The following is a 15,448-nucleotide window of genomic DNA, read 5'->3' on the forward strand; positions in this document are numbered from 1 at the left end:
ACCTTTGATGACAAGTATTGCTGGAGTATATCCTCAAATTCTTAGGTTAGTTTAGCATCTATGAGAGAAGCCACCCTTTAATCTATGCCATATAGAACCATATTTTGCATAGTCGAGTTCTCTGCATCAGTTCATATATACCAGCAAACTGAATTTCCCTATATATACTTCTAAACCTTGTTCTTGAACCAAAACCAGAACATTTGCAGTACTCCAGGGTTTTTCTTTTATCATTATAGTCAAGCTGTACATATTAGAGCTTCAAGAAGTTTTACCATATTATGACTACTTGCTAATAAAGCTTCCCTTTATGAACATGAGCAGATATATAAGAACTTTCAAAAGTTTTCATTGTTTTCTTTTGATAACTTTAGGGTCAGTAAGATTATTGGAAGACATCAAGTTGCTCCTAAAATTTTCACTTTATATAGAAAAAAAAAACATAGGATATCCAATGCTTTTTCTTATATCGTTCATCTTTTCTGACCCACCTTCAATATTTTCCAAGTACCATTTTGATTATATTAACATGCAAAAGTTTTAACTAAGATCTGGAAAGATTATCTTGCTTCTCTAACTGTGCAGCTTCAATGAGAAAACCATGATCTAGAGACGATCTTTCCTTTTTAACGTTTTCTTTGAGGTACAATGGCATGGCCAGAAGAGGGGAAATGAATTGACTGAATCATTTTGATCGTCACATTCTGTTGATTGAACAAACCTCTCCAAAGGCAAGGAAAACCTGGAAGAAGCTCTGTTTTTTTTTTTTTCTAAGCATTATTGACATTTGTTTCTTAAGAGAGCTTTTTCCAGTTGATAGTTACCCTACCCATAAATCAAATATGTAGATGACTCATATTTTGACATGGGACTCTTTTTTTTTTTGTTCTACTTGAGAAAAGGGGCACGACATTTCCAAGTGGATTGCTGTGTTGGACAGGCATGTACCTAGGTGCACATAAGACGTGACATTCAAACAGGAATAATGGAGAAAACAATTAAAAAGGGGACTGAGGTCCAATTTGAACCATTTAATTTCATGTACTACGTGTACGTAATAACTGATGCAGTGGTCCAGAAACTTGATATTTGCAAATTGCAACTGCCATGGTCATGCGGAATAATATTTGCCTTGCCAGCAGAGCCAGCCCCTCCCTACACCACTCCAATTCCCATCTCACAGCACGCCATTCTTTTATGATGTGTACGCATTCCTTCCAATCAATCACAACCATCAGAACCATACAGTAACCAGATTAAATCTTGAAATATCATTCAAATCCAACCAGCATCTGCCCACCAAGGAGGCCAGCCCAAAAAAGGAAAAGTCCAACAATGTCATTTTCAAGGTCATGTCATTGGAAAGTGTAAATGGAACATTGGAGCATTACCATAGTCTGCTCGGTGGAAAAGGATAAGATACAACGTTGTTGTAAATTACTTCAACCACAGGGTTAGGGAATCAAGCATGGAAGGGAAAGTGTTGGAGATGTTTGAAGTTGGGCCCTGTGAAGATGACTACCGGCTGGGTTTTCTCATAGGTCAGAGGTTCTGTAGTCAGATAAGAAGCAGGTTGGCTGGAGACCTCATTCTTCAAAACCAGCTCCTTCCTTTTGCTCGAACAACACAGGCAAAACCACTGATCAAAGCACTCTCAGAAACTAACCAGAAGAAGTTCCCAAGATATTGGGCTGAACTTTTAGGGACTGCAGAAGGAAGTGGTGTGCCTGTTCTTGATGTAGTGCTCACAAACCTTTAATTTCCATCATATATCTCTATTGAATCAGTCACATTCTAGTTCTTCCCGTGCAGATAATACTTATCAACTTCAGGAAGGAGATACTTCCATTCATTTCAAATACAGCAATGAATTCAAATGGTGATACTACAGATGACTGTTCTGATATTCTGGTTGTTAGCGATTTGATAGCCCTTGCAGCTCATAACGAGGATGCAAATGTCTCTCTAGTTGGCCACACGTATGCTTTTAGTTTCCTGCATCCTGCTCTGATTCTAGACAGTGCAATCTGTATGATAAATAGATTCTCGTAAAATGTAACCATGTCTATGCTGGATTTGCAGCTATTTGATCAAGGGAAAACTGTCAAATGGATTATCTTTCATAGCTTACACATATGCAGGAGAGCTTCCAAGCTGTGCTTTTGGATTTAACAGTCATGGAATGGTAAAATTTCTTTTGTGCATCATAAATCTGTCCTGGACCATCTTATAATAAAAGGAGCGAGGTAAAACACACGTCCCCAATATGAACCTAACCAGATGTAAGTCTTTGGCCATATCAAAACATTAATATAATAAAAGATAGGAAAAGAAAAGAATAGCATGATTGTTGCTTCAATTTTACTAGACGTCTTCTAGAGGAGTATTATTTTAAACGAAAGCTAATATTTCCTTCATACATACCTTAGGCATTCACACTGAATTCCGTACCCCCAACTGAAGATGAGATTGTACCAGCTGGCATTGGAAGGAACTTTGTGTCTAGAGACCTCCTCGAAGCAACTAGCATTGCAGATGCATTAGCAGTAAGACCCTTAAATTTTCTCCTCATATCTTATGAAATTTAAGACCAGCTTGATCATTGGTACTGATATGGTTTAACCTCAGAAAATACGTTCATCAGAAGTTTCTGTGGGACACTGTTACAATTTAATTGATATACAGACGCGTATGATCTTGAATGTTGAAACCGCATCAAGATCTCGAGTTTCAGTTCATGAGGTTGGAGCAACACCATTTTTCCATGCAAACATGTATCTCCATCTTCAGGCTCAGCAGGTAAACAATATATCACATAAGAGAAGGAACCTTCATCAGGGCAAAAGCTGGTTTTACCCTTTATAGCTAGATCTATCTGTGGCTGCTGTGTTGAATCTCAAAATGCATTTTTAACCAACTGACTTTCAAGTAATAGCAGTTCAAAAGTTTCTATATGACAAACTCAGATACATTTATCACATCTTATTATTTAGCACAGAACTCTAAATCAGTTATATAGCTTAATTCAACTACATTGAAACTGAAAACGATGTTTTGCAATAAAGGTACATGATGAAAACTCAATGAGCAGGCAAAGAAGAGCAGCTCTTCTACCACTAGGATCAAAGACCAATTTCCTGTCTATTCTAGGAGATACAGAAGACACAAAGTACCCCATCTACATGACAGGTATAAATTGAAAGATGGAAATGTAGAACTGCTTTCTCTTCAATGGTTACTAACTCACGCTATTGGCATTTTTTTCAGGTCCAACTCTTTACACATTATGCACAGCTGTCATTGATTTGGATGAAAAAACACTTACAATAGTTGAAGGGAATCCGAAGAAAGGAAAAGTTTCTCATGTCTTTTCTATGAATTCCAAAGACTTAAACCGTGATTTGGTCAACTGCGCTGAAGTGACCCGTCTCTAGAGCATTTTATGCAGGTTCATAGAGGCCAATCATGTGACCATCAATGCATCGCACGGCAGCAACCTGATAACAATGAACAAATTTGAGTTGCGACTCCAGTCCATCATCAAGCTAAGCATAAGAATAACTAAGTGAGGGGTGAAGAAATGGAGGCAATACCTTTCCATGGATTTCATATTTGATGGAACCATCTAGTTCAGCTCCTAATGCCATTAATTTTGTTACTGTACTGTTAATGTCGTTCACTGTGAATGATAGAAGTGAAGAATATCCATTCTGCTTCAGATTATCACTGTCAAAAAAACTGGGTTAGAATTATCCAGTTTCCCTCTCTTTCTTCCTTGGATAATTGAATGTTCAATAAAGCAACGTAAATCTGGGACTATCCACAGTCTTATTTATTTTGGTTATTTGTCACTAAGTCCAAAATCATCAAGAAATTTATCAAAACTTCCATGTCAGAATAAAATGAAATGTAAAAGTAGTACCTGGGAGATTGCATAAGGGCAAGCTTGAGAGGACCGGATTGGAGCTCTGCCCACCGAAGAGTGCAGATATTTACAGAGAAGTCAAGCCCTTGTGAGTAGAACTTAGCCGCCTTCGGAACGTCCTTGTGGAGTTGGAGTATCCACCTGAACGACGCCGCCGCCATCTCCCTTCTTCCTGTCACTGCCTCATTCTCCGCGCTTATGCAAGCAATTTGGTTGGCCGTTGGTTGTCGCCTTCCAAACGACGTCGTTGGCTATTCATGCCAACCTATACATCGAATGGGCCCTTCTCTGTCTATTCCATTTTGGGTTTCAAAGACATATCAGGCCCAAACCCCACAAAAGAGAAAAGGGCCGATCCATTGGTATATAATCGGATTAGATAGCTACGAGTATCCAGTATACGTAAAATGTCGTCCTACTCCGTCAGGATCTAAGGTCTGTTTTATAACACACTGAAAACTTCCAATGTTAGAAGGTAGGAGATATATCTGGAATGATCGCTTGAGAGATATAGAAACTAGAAAGGCTTAATCACTCAAAATTGTAATGGACCCAAGATTCATCTGATTCGTATCTATGTTGTGATATTACACTAATATACAAACATAAAAAAAAAAAAATTCATCCAGAATTATGACATAGCAACATTCAGATTAATGTGCATCGTGGCCAGTATGGCAGTATTCACATAACATAATGCCGGCCTGCAACAGGACGCAGAAGCAGTTAATCCTGTGAGCTTTTCCGCGGATTGTTCACGAAAAAGTCTGTGAGCTATGACTTCCCCTTGAATATTTTTAAACGAGAGCGTTGCCCTTTCGATCTTGCTTCAAGAAGCTTGGCCTTCAGTGTGTTTTCCTTTGTTCCTGGAGGTAGCTTGGTGGACGACTGGGATACATCTATGTCGGGGGATGTGAATTTCGTCATCCATTGTCGCACTGGACTAGGCTGGTTCCTTCGTGCAGGAAAACTACAAGAAGCCTCCCCACAGTCGTTTTCAGGATTTATATTCCCACCTTCTGACAATGCTATATGATTTCGTATCAAGTTATCCAGTACATAATTAGAGCTCAGTCCATGGATCTCATCAAGCTTGTTCTTTCTTCCATCGCTGCCATAATGGGTAGCTTCATCATTTTCAAATTTTTGTGACACCGTTATTTCAGTGGTGTTCTCTACACCAGTATTTTCCTGTTCCCAATCTGCCAACTGGGGCTTTTTATTTCCATTACAGATGGCTCTTGCCATCTTTTCTTCAAACTTAACTTGTAAGCTGGATGGATGCCGACTTTTACTTTTCTCATGGGATGAAGGTTTTTTCTCTGCATGATTTGATTTCATTATTACCTCGACGTCACCATCTACAGCTTCGTCTTCATTTGATTTCAAGTCAACACTGCTTGGTTTATTCAGCTCAAAACAATTTGAATCACTGCCAGCAGAATCTTCCCCATCACAAACATCTTTAGGTGCACTCACAGCCTCATTTAAAGGGACAGATTCAAGTGATTTCCTGCGATCCTTTCGTGACAAATAATCAGTACGCTTTGAAACTGAAGTACCAACCCGTTGAGCTTGAAGGAAGGTCTCTATTTCCAAGCCTAATTTGTCTACTATTGAATTCTGTTCAACAAAACCAGACTGAGCTTCTTCCAGCTTCATCTGCATCCGCTCATCAAGCCATGATTCAGATATATGAAGAATCAAACGATCATGGTCGGCCACTCCTGCCCAATCTTCATCAGATTTCTGTCTCAGAGAATGCACCTCCTGTTCATAGCTTTTTATTCCCCTAGCAAACTCATCACAAAGATCTTCCAAGAGCTTCCTGGATTTCCTTTCTCTTTCAAGTTCTTTCAAGGCATTAGAAAGAGAAGCTTTTGCCTCAGACACTTCCCGAGCTAACTTCCTGTGTAGACTCTCCGATCGTTTTCTTAACTTTCTCTCATCTTCTAGTTCATCCCTCACAGACTGTACAGCAGCATGGATCCGGTCTTGCTCCTTACTCTTCCTAACTAGTTTGTCTTCAGCAATCTGCTTCATCAAATCATCAATTTCATGTCTATCTGCTTGCTGATCTCGAAGCAACTCCTTGATCCTAACACGGGAATGATCTAGTTCCATCTTCAACGCCTTTATCAATGAGATATTAGATGCATGTTGCTCTTCTAGGCTCCAAATTCGATTTAGTACTTTTAGCAGTTCTGTAGATGTTTTGAGATTATAATGCGACTCACCAACCCTCCCCCTAAAATCTAAGGAACTGCTAGGCGTGACTGCAGGATTATAAGGGGCCACCTGAAAACGGAGGAAGGGCATGTAAAAACGCTATGGGATGGGATGTAAAACTACATGGGAAAGACCTACGGAGCGAACCGCACAGCAATGATTTCCAAGGAATTCTTACAGAAAATTGATGTGAACAGACATAACACCATAAACATCAGTGTGGAAGTTGATGATGGTCCAAATTTTTTGTGATTGTTCTCACCGTAAATAACACCCTAGTAAGTGAATTCTGAAAATGCCATTTATATAGCATTCAAAGCTACAAACATGCTGTATATTTCTATTACTGTTATAAAAAATCAGGTATACGTAAACAAGTAATTAAGACGCTGTGAACGCCCAATTATGCTATCTATCAACTTAGAACCTTACTGAATACTACAGAGTTAGATTTGAGGCAGAGACTAAAGAGACAGTAGTCAGACTATAGCCAATGTGAACTGACTTGGTGGCAAGACTCAAGTTTGTTTGCATATACAGGACTCACAACAATTATTCTTTCTTTACTCTTATTCAAGCAGCTTCAGTGAAAGTATCAATTACAGAAAGAAAGAACATCACCTTTCCTATTCAGTATTTATTCTACCTGTAGTACCTTTTTCAGTAGGAACATAAGAAAATTTACCTCCATTGAACTGCCATAACTTGCAGGAGATACAGGCTGTAAGGCATGATTATTTTTTTCAATCGATCGATGATGTTTCATCAGTGTTTGAGCAATATGCCTCCTCAAACTGCTTGCACTCTCTGGCTGATATAAGAAATAAAACACAAAAGTTAGTACCAGAAGGTATTGCTTCCACCTTGGATAACTCTAGAAGTCGCTGAAGACCTTGAGTTCAAGCCACCAAAAACCGATGAAATCAACTAATACTTTGTTGGGTCATCTTTTCATAATAAGTATCAATTAAATGGTTCTCAGTCCTCACTATAAAGCAATGTCTAACAAATTTACACTACACTTGACCATCAATCCATCATAGACAAATGATAAGTTAAGGGTCAACAGTAAAGATTCAAGAAATAATCAACACTCTTCAGAAAATTCAACACTTAAGGCTAATTACAATATTATATTGAAAGATTAAGGCAACCAGTGCCCTCTGGTTCCCCATAACAGAGTTATGAAGAACCACCCAACTACCAAATAACTGCTTAACCAAACACCACCAGATTTTATAATATTAATCCTGAATTGAATGCTATACGTTTTTTTTTTTTGGTTAAAATAATAATCAGTTAGTAGACCAAACAATCAATGGCGTTGGTAACTACAACAGATAAAGATTGCAGGCACAGGGACGATGTTTCTTAGATATTATTAGGAACTACATTGTAAGCTAGATCAATGAGAACCACAAAACCAAAAACAGAGTTAACTTAGAGTAACTCTCCATAAGGAAAAAACAAATTCATAATCGAGGAAATCCTTTCTCGTCCAGAAAAACCATCCCCGTATTTCATGCTTGCTCATATGATTATACAATTCTTGACAAGAAAAGGCTCCATTCGGTGTTGAACTGGTCAAAAACGCTTGACAAAGAGCAAATTTTCCAGCAGACGTGAATAAAATAAGAAACAATAGGACATTCAAAACAAATAATTTAACCTAACAAACTCTATAAACCAAAAAACATGAAAAGTTAGGAGGGCATAACCAAACAACCAAGACGGATAGCATGAAGACAAAAAGAGTAGTCCTATCAACATAAACCGTAAACATCACCAATCTACCTGCATATCTCTCAGCCCAAATAACAAAAACATAAGAACAAACCATGTAGCCTAGGACAAACAAGTATCATCATTTTGCCACACCCAAAATTGCAAATCAATCACCATCCACCCCACCAACAAATAGATCAAAATACCCCAAAGGAGAAACTTTTAGAAGAAAAATAACATACAAATACACATACACTACTTGTAGAAGTAAGGTATGGAACAAGGAAATACCTGGTCAGGATCAGAGCTGGGGCAAGGATCAGGCAAGAAATGAGAAAAGTCAATTCCTTTGTCCTTGAAAAGATTGGCGTGGTGGCGTTGGTGGTAACGGCCATTAGTGTTGTTAACACCTCTATGCATTTTAGGATGATGAGGATGGTATTGATGAAACTCCCAGAGGGAAGCAGCTAACTTTCTTGCAGAAACAGCGGCAGGAGGAGGAGGGGGGATGTTGTTATGATGAAGGCGAGCCTGGGGGTGGTAAAGTTTCCACGAAGGGAGTGGAGTACAGGGCCCCCCTCCTTTCCTATTCCCTACCAATAATACCCTCCTACTCAACTTTTCACACAAATTTTCCTCCTTTTCTGCTACCCCTTCTCCACTTTTTTCTGCCCTTTTCATCTCTCTCTCTCTGTCTTTCCCTTTCTTTCTCCCTAGCCTTCAAAAGGGTTTTATAAAACTACTGTATTCTATTCTTTTTCATCTATTTTCACCCCTTTTTTTCCCTCTTGTGGTCGAGCCTCCAGAGTCCAGAGTGAAATTTTGTTCTTTATTGTGGCTTTTTTTATTCTATTTACTCTTTTTTTTTCTTTTGTTGGGTTCTCCTTCTTGCTTAGAGAGTAGTACTGCGATTGATCCCCCATGGTCAAAATGGTTTATAGGAGGGAATTGGTTGGATTACCTGTCAAGCATTTAGTTGGGTCACCCGCCAAATTATAATTGCATGAATCTGGGCAGCTATAATAGACTTTCAATTACTGTAGTAATTACTGATTGGGTAAGTTCCACACGTGTTTTCTGTCAAAAAACAAAGTCCATCCATTCACCCATTAATCACGGTTTTTTTTAAAATAAAATTAAATAACATCTATATGATTATTAATTTGGAAGGGGATAGCCACAGTGACTTCTATAAACCAAGAAAATGCCAGTTTGTCACAAGTTTTTTTGCCATTGTCAGTGACTTATCATATTTGCATTTACAGCTAGTTGATTTAACTATATTTATATTAAATAATCATAATAATGATAAAACTATTTTAATGTTTTCTCAATCGGCTAGAAATCTAGTTGCGTTTTAATAACAAAAAAAGAAAATAAATAAAGAAATACGTTAAATTCACGAGGAGCGTTATGTGGGGCTAAGGTTTTCTATTGCACTCAATAAGATTCATCGTACTGAAAAAGAATATGTTTCTGAATCCAGATTACTTAAACCAAGTAACATATATTCTAAATTTTATAAAAAAAAATTGATTGACAATAAGATTTAAATCTGAAAAATATTTTTGGGCCAAAAACTAATAGTTACAAATTGTTTTTCTTTGGTGCTACTTTGCATAGAAATATGTTTCTCTATGTGGTTCCATATTTATGTTGATGAAATTAAAAATAAAATAAAATAAAAAAGAAAAAGAGAATCTCTGGCAGCCCAAAGCTTCTCCAAACTGCCACGTCCTTTCCGTGTCGTGTTGGAGTTCCTGTTACTTCCATTTCACCTGTTCTCAAAGCACGTGCACGGCCATTGGATTCTGTTTGGTCTGTATTCTCCGGTGTCGGGTCGGGCGGGAAAAAAAAGGAAACTAAAATTTTCATTCTATTTTTATTTCTGTGGGTGCTCTCATGTTTGAGCATATTTATTTGTTTAATTATAAAATAAAAAGCAGATTTATTCAAATATTCTCACCATAAAAAAAAAAAACACTGCAATCCTATTTTTTTAATCTTTTAAATTTTAATGGAGAAGACACGTGCATTATGGATCCTTGATCTCTGACACTGACCATGAAATCCTTTCTCGGATCTTTAGACAGAGAAAGAAATACTCAAAATGTTCCATATTCAACGCTTAAATGCAAAGACAGCAAAGAGACATAGATCCTAACGCACGAGGGCTCCACGTGTTGTCATAATTTCTACCATCTACTACTTTAAAAAAACCACAGAATGAAAGGCAAAACTCATCTTATTATTACTTTCTTAATATGTTTCATCCATTGCCTATTGGATTTTGTTTTTACTTTTTTTTTTAACTTATTTACATGTAGGTATATCGGTTTGGACATAATTTGTACGTAACGAGATTAATTCGATCAAGGACTGTACGGTTTGTATTAATTTATTTATTTTTTTAACTAAGAGTTAAAATAATTAAATAATTTTTAATTACAGTGTAAAATCTTCTTCTTTTTTTTAATTATCTCTACGGCAATGTATTTATGAATATGACGACAATTTACTTCATTAAAAGTCAAGATGTAGGCCTTGTTTTAGAATAGAGCCCAACCCAAAACCAAATCCTAAAGCACTGCAGCACACTCTTAAACCAACCTAGATTGCTAGCCATTTGTGAGGCAGGGTCCGCACCACAAAACTAGATTGTTAGTCCAACCCAACCATCATTGCATTTCGAATTGGCACATATTTTTTATTGTACATTAGGAAAAACAACAACCTACATTTGTTTCATGTTGAAAATGAGCTCCAAGCTTTGGTTACAATAATTCATTCAGTATAGTTAAAAGATATATTTTGAAAAAAAAAATTAAAAAGATATTATTATTTCTCGTTATAAGAATCTTTGACTTTTCTTCATATTTAGAACGTGTTTGGTGCACTGTATGTGAGGTAAATTTCCTACGTTTTAATTGCATGTACAATCACTTTATAGTGTTTGATTTGTCTAAAACATATGATAAAATTATCCCGTTGCAATGTGATTGCAATAGGCCAAAGGAATGTCATTCCCTTTAGCTACGAAGGGAAAAAGTAACTTTCTCTTTGTAAAGGGAAAGTCACTTTTTTTTTTTTCCAAATCATCTTATACCCATAAGGCCATAGCCAACCATCTTTTCTATTTTCTCTTCTTCTCCTTGCCACAATGGAAGCCCTAGCCGCTCCCTCTAGCTTATTTGATTCATTTGTTAATTTGGATTGTCATCGATATTTAATGGGAATCCTTTATCATTGATCCTTCATTATAGATTATTTTCTCTATTTCTTTCTGTTCTCCAATTCTCTTTTTTTTTAATTGTAAATCTTTCATCAATGAGCTTATTGAGTTTTTTTTTGTGTGTGTTTTTTATTTTTGTTTTTGGATTGATGAGTAAGTCTGAGATACCCAATGCAACAAGAGAATTTTGATTCTTGTGTATAGATTGGTTGACTACATTTTGGGTAAAGATTTTGGAATGTTATAATAGATTAAGGCATAAGAAAACAAACTCTCCATGTAATGAACTTAGAGTAAATGATTGTTTTCTCTTTTTCTTTAATTCAAAACTTAATTTCCAAAAAAAAAAAAACAACTTTGAGAGAGAATAATTAATGAAATAGAGAACTCATTTTAGCAATATGAACCATTATCCATACATGGTAAATTCCAAACAAATTTTGTCCTCTAATATATATATATATATATATATATATATATATATATTAAGAATGATTTCAAGCAATAATATTTTTTTTTTAAATATTGATTGTCAATCTTTGTTTATCTAAGAGTAATTTTGTAATTTATATTACACTATCAATAAAATATTTTCAAATCAAACATTACAATCTAATTTTTCTAACAATCACATTTCTTACCATCATCACTTTTTATGTTATATCAAATGTTGCAAAATTATTTCTCAGTAATTATATTACTAATAATCATATTTTTTACAAAATACCAATTACTTTAAATTTTTGAATTTCTCATAATTTTTTTACAAAACATTACTAATCTTATCCTATGAAAAAAAGAAAAATATCATATTGCTGATTTTTCGTTGGAATGTTTGGCTTAAAATTAAATCACACCATCCCAAACAAAAAAGAAAGAAAAAGGTTATTATTGAAACTTTAGAGACGACAAATTAAAAATTTACTGATATCTAATTTGAAATGATAGAGAAAATGTCCCTTCACAAGCTGAATAGATCGTTTTGAAACAACCGTGGCTAATCGTTGGTAGTTATTCTTATAATTTGGTTACTTCAATATTTGCTTTGAAGTAATAGAGAACGAATAGAATATTTATTTATCAAACCTCCTAATCTTTTTATCTTGCTAAGACTATCAAGCTTGTCTATATTCACACACGATTTTGTTTGGAACAGCTTGTTGGTCCCGATGGATGAAGGAGGCTCGGTTAGCCCAAACATAGTTGTCGGTTCAAAGAAGAGAGTTAAATGAGGATATATAGTTCATAGAGGTCCGGGCTCAAGACTTACTTGAACTATTACTTAAAATAGGAATTATGTTTTGTTATGAATTCACATTTATAATCTAAAAGATTTATTAAGTGGAGAAAAATTTTTATTTATAAATTCAAAACTTATCTCATTTTTAATTAATATACAATTTATTATATTTTTATGTTAATGATTAGTTGAGTAAGTTTTGATACTATTTATCACAAAAATATAATTATTAAATAAAAGAATATTTTTATTTATAAGGGCAAGACACATTTATCCCTGAGATTCATGACATTTTAATTTTAACCTATTGATATACAAATACAGATAGAATATTCACACTTAATTATTAAATTGTAACTCTTTAATTATTTTTTTAATTAAAACAAATTTGATGTAAAATTATTATCTCAAAGTCAATGTGTTAACCTTAATAATTAATTACATGAAGGAATTCTATTTCAGCATATCTCCCCCATAATCTGTTGCTCATACCTTATTAAGAGGAAAATACTCATAACAAAAAAAATTAAGGACTTAGAAAAATGAGAAAATTTGACAATAAACAGGTGCTGACATCATCTCTCATGCTAAGCTTATTTACAAGCACCGTTTTTAAAATTTAATTAAACAAATATAATCAAACTATAATCACGCTTTGAAGAAGTTGATATGATTGCGAATCGCTTACGTATGGCCTCTCCCAGCAATGGAATCCCTGTTTCAGTCATATAACTCTCCTAATTTATTCATTCATCGTGCCTACCTATAAAATAAGAATAAGAATAATTATAAAGAGTTGGGATATATTTTTTTAAAGATAACATTTATGATGAACTATGATGTGTCCAGTCGTGGCAGCGCCATAGATTTGATTAGGTTTACTAAATATTACTGAGTGGAATTAATTTTTAATTAAATTAATAGTATATCTTTATCATGAATTTTAAGATAGATTTTGAATTTATAAATAAAAGTTTTTTTATTTAATCATATATTTTTTGAGTTGAAAGTATAGACTCATTAACAAATGATATCGAATCTCTCTAATTCTTCACTGATATGAGATATTTAACAAAAAATATCATTAGAGATATTAAAATTGAAATATGTGAATAAAAAGAGGTCATTTTCTTTTATAATAAAAAAACTAATATAATAAATAAAAATCATTTTTCATTTAATAAATGTGTCTTTTGAATTAAAAGTGAACAACTCCAACACTTGCAGCCACCTAAAAAACCAAATTTAAAACATGGAAATGAATATAGCCGTGAAAATGGGCTAAATTAACATTGCGTTGAAAGTTCAAGTGAGGTTCCTTGAGGCGTACAAGACTATGTTGTTGACAAACATGATGCGCCTCATATACGAGTCATCCCGATCGATAAGCAAACAAATTAACTAGATCCTTGGATAAAAAAATTAAGGGTCAAACAATCGTGCAATACTATATAGTAAAATCATATGTCACAACATGCGTCTCTCTTTAAAATTTGAAGATTCCAAGCGAATTAGTTGCTCTCTCTTGAAACTTCAATACATTATTAGTAATTTTTAAGGTGACATCGAACCTCCCTTTTTTTAACAAAAAACAATTAATGGTCTACTCAATTATTTGTATCACATAAGGAATTGTTTAACTTTTTTGATTGAAATCTTACTTATACTCGGCCGGCTTAAAATTTTTGTTATATATAATATATTTATTTATTTTCAAGCAATCGTTGAGGGCCACATATCATACGTCTCGATATTTTTCAATTGTTTCTTGACATTGGATCATATATACTATTATTAATATTTATGCTTTTCATCTTAAAAAAAAAAAATTTATGCTCTTCGTTTTCAGATTTTCACATTTTATAATTAAAAATTTGCATTCATTGTTAAAATAATACTAACTTGCATGCATTCAAAGCTTGTCACCCCCAGTATTGGTGCATTTCTTGATGTACATTATTGAAGGAGTTACGTCACGGGCCATTCAATCAATTGTTAACTAATTAAGAACCCTAATGTCTTGTGGAGAAGTAATAATACAACGCAGCAACAGCTTAATTAAATTAGAAATGGGGGTTAATTTATTCTTATTGAATAATCTGCTTTAGGCAAACCGACATTTCTAAATCTGGATGAGATCCTAATTCACTAATGAATTATGTCAACTCATTTTTAGTCAAACCATTGAAACTTGTTAAATTGAAAGAAGACAATAATATACATTCAAAACTATAAGTACCATTTTAATATCTTCCAATCTTGAAAAATTCCTCACGTGCAGCTTATTGATTGGATATAAACCGATTTAGATTGTAAACAAAATTTTAATTTGGCCCATTTTTTTTGTGTATAGTTGTGTACCTAATTATTAATGAATCACAACTTATTGTTCAACCAAGCCCTTATTATTAAATGTCATTTCATACCAAACGATATTAACTCCATTATAATAAGTCAACGTATCATGTTAATGTCACATATTATAAAAAAAATGAAAAATATCATTTTGATTAACATGGTTAGTTAACTATTAATAAGAAAGATTTATATAATTTAAAATAAAAATACATAAATTTTATTAAATATAATAAAAACAAAAACTTATTTAAATAGTTCAGAAACTTTTTAAAATATTATATCTAAATCAAATAACTATACATATACAGAATCTTCAAACTAGGAATCAAAACATTAGCTTGTGTTCAATAAAAATTAATTTAACTTTATTTTTTTTCTCAAGCAAAAAGCTAAAATGAAAAACAAGATACCAATTCAACCAAAACTTATTCTCTCAGGTAATCATCATAGAGCAGAAATTCAGGCGGCCTTGATGGTGATTGGTGCTTGACTAGAAATTCGAATATTCAGATCATGGCTTATTAATTAATTACGTAATTTATTAAAGGATAAAGATACCCTTATACGTAGTTTTTGTAACCTTTACAGGGTTGAAATTGAACAGCGACTTCATTGCAGAGTTTGCAAAATAGTTTCCAATCAATTACCCATATATGGGGGGGTTGACTCTATCCAATGCTGATCCATCTAGGGTTTGTTAATAAAAACTAAACGTAACTTTCATTAAGTTCTCCAACAA

At 34.2% G+C, this 15,448-nt stretch overlaps 3 protein-coding genes and 1 long non-coding RNA gene across 4 annotated transcripts; 1 reads left to right on the forward strand and 3 right to left on the reverse strand.

Moving 5' to 3' along the window:
* The first annotated feature begins 871 nt into the window (after positions 1–871).
* Positions 872–3,434, forward strand: LOC110410251 (uncharacterized). The gene is made up of 7 exons (XM_021419881.2): positions 872–1,738; positions 1,813–1,979; positions 2,083–2,185; positions 2,430–2,546; positions 2,629–2,799; positions 3,066–3,189; positions 3,268–3,434. The coding sequence occupies exons 1-7, from the start codon at positions 1,469–1,471 to the stop codon at positions 3,432–3,434; spliced, it is 1,119 nt and encodes a 372-aa protein (XP_021275556.1). The 5' UTR covers positions 872–1,468.
* On the reverse strand, positions 1,888–2,687 carry LOC110410267 (uncharacterized). Its single transcript, XR_002444641.2, has 3 exons — positions 2,425–2,687; positions 2,132–2,272; positions 1,888–2,027 (listed from the first exon to the last, which is right to left on the reverse strand). It is a non-coding gene; the product is annotated as an uncharacterized LOC110410267 (long non-coding RNA).
* On the reverse strand, positions 3,361–4,314 carry LOC110410259 (uncharacterized). Its single transcript, XM_021419890.2, has 3 exons — positions 3,923–4,314; positions 3,594–3,726; positions 3,361–3,497 (listed from the first exon to the last, which is right to left on the reverse strand). The coding sequence occupies exons 1-3, from the start codon at positions 4,084–4,086 to the stop codon at positions 3,441–3,443; spliced, it is 354 nt and encodes a 117-aa protein (XP_021275565.1). The 5' UTR covers positions 4,087–4,314; the 3' UTR covers positions 3,361–3,440.
* Positions 4,315–4,474: 160 nt separating this feature from the next.
* Positions 4,475–8,793, reverse strand: LOC110410242 (uncharacterized protein At5g41620). Its single transcript, XM_021419868.2, has 3 exons — positions 8,171–8,793; positions 6,840–6,965; positions 4,475–6,223 (listed from the first exon to the last, which is right to left on the reverse strand). The coding sequence occupies exons 1-3, from the start codon at positions 8,558–8,560 to the stop codon at positions 4,700–4,702; spliced, it is 2,040 nt and encodes a 679-aa protein (XP_021275543.1). The 5' UTR covers positions 8,561–8,793; the 3' UTR covers positions 4,475–4,699.
* Between the last annotated feature and the right edge of the window lie 6,655 nt (positions 8,794–15,448).

Source organism: Theobroma umbraticum, unplaced genomic scaffold, assembly GCF_002168275.2.
Source record: "Theobroma umbraticum cultivar Fairchild unplaced genomic scaffold, ASM216827v3 scaffold_30.0, whole genome shotgun sequence".
NCBI classification, from domain to species: domain Eukaryota; kingdom Viridiplantae; phylum Streptophyta; class Magnoliopsida; order Malvales; family Malvaceae; genus Theobroma; species Theobroma umbraticum.

Bases quoted from the DNA above. Each gene is read 5' to 3' on its own strand.
- LOC110410251 (XM_021419881.2), top strand. From the start codon at position 1,469: ATGGAAGGGAAAGTGTTGGAGATGTTTGAAGTTGGGCCCTGTGAAGAT. The intron at 1,739-1,812 runs GTAGTGCTCACA...CTTCCCGTGCAG, and splicing joins GTGGTGTGCCTGTTCTTGAT to ATAATACTTATCAACTTCAG. The intron at 3,190-3,267 runs GTATAAATTGAA...CATTTTTTTCAG, and splicing joins GTACCCCATCTACATGACAG to GTCCAACTCTTTACACATTA.
- LOC110410259 (XM_021419890.2), bottom strand. From the start codon at position 4,086: ATGGCGGCGGCGTCGTTCAGGTGGATACTCCAACTCCACAAGGACGTT. The intron at 3,727-3,922 runs GTACTACTTTTA...TTTTTTTGACAG, and splicing joins GCCCTTATGCAATCTCCCAG to TGATAATCTGAAGCAGAATG. The intron at 3,498-3,593 runs GTATTGCCTCCA...CATTGTTATCAG, and splicing joins AATATGAAATCCATGGAAAG to GTTGCTGCCGTGCGATGCAT.
- LOC110410242 (XM_021419868.2), bottom strand. From the start codon at position 8,560: ATGAAAAGGGCAGAAAAAAGTGGAGAAGGGGTAGCAGAAAAGGAGGAA. The intron at 6,966-8,170 runs GTATTTCCTTGT...TTCTTATATCAG, and splicing joins CCAGCTCTGATCCTGACCAG to CCAGAGAGTGCAAGCAGTTT. The intron at 6,224-6,839 runs GTAAATTTTCTT...CTCCGTTTTCAG, and splicing joins GTTATGGCAGTTCAATGGAG to GTGGCCCCTTATAATCCTGC.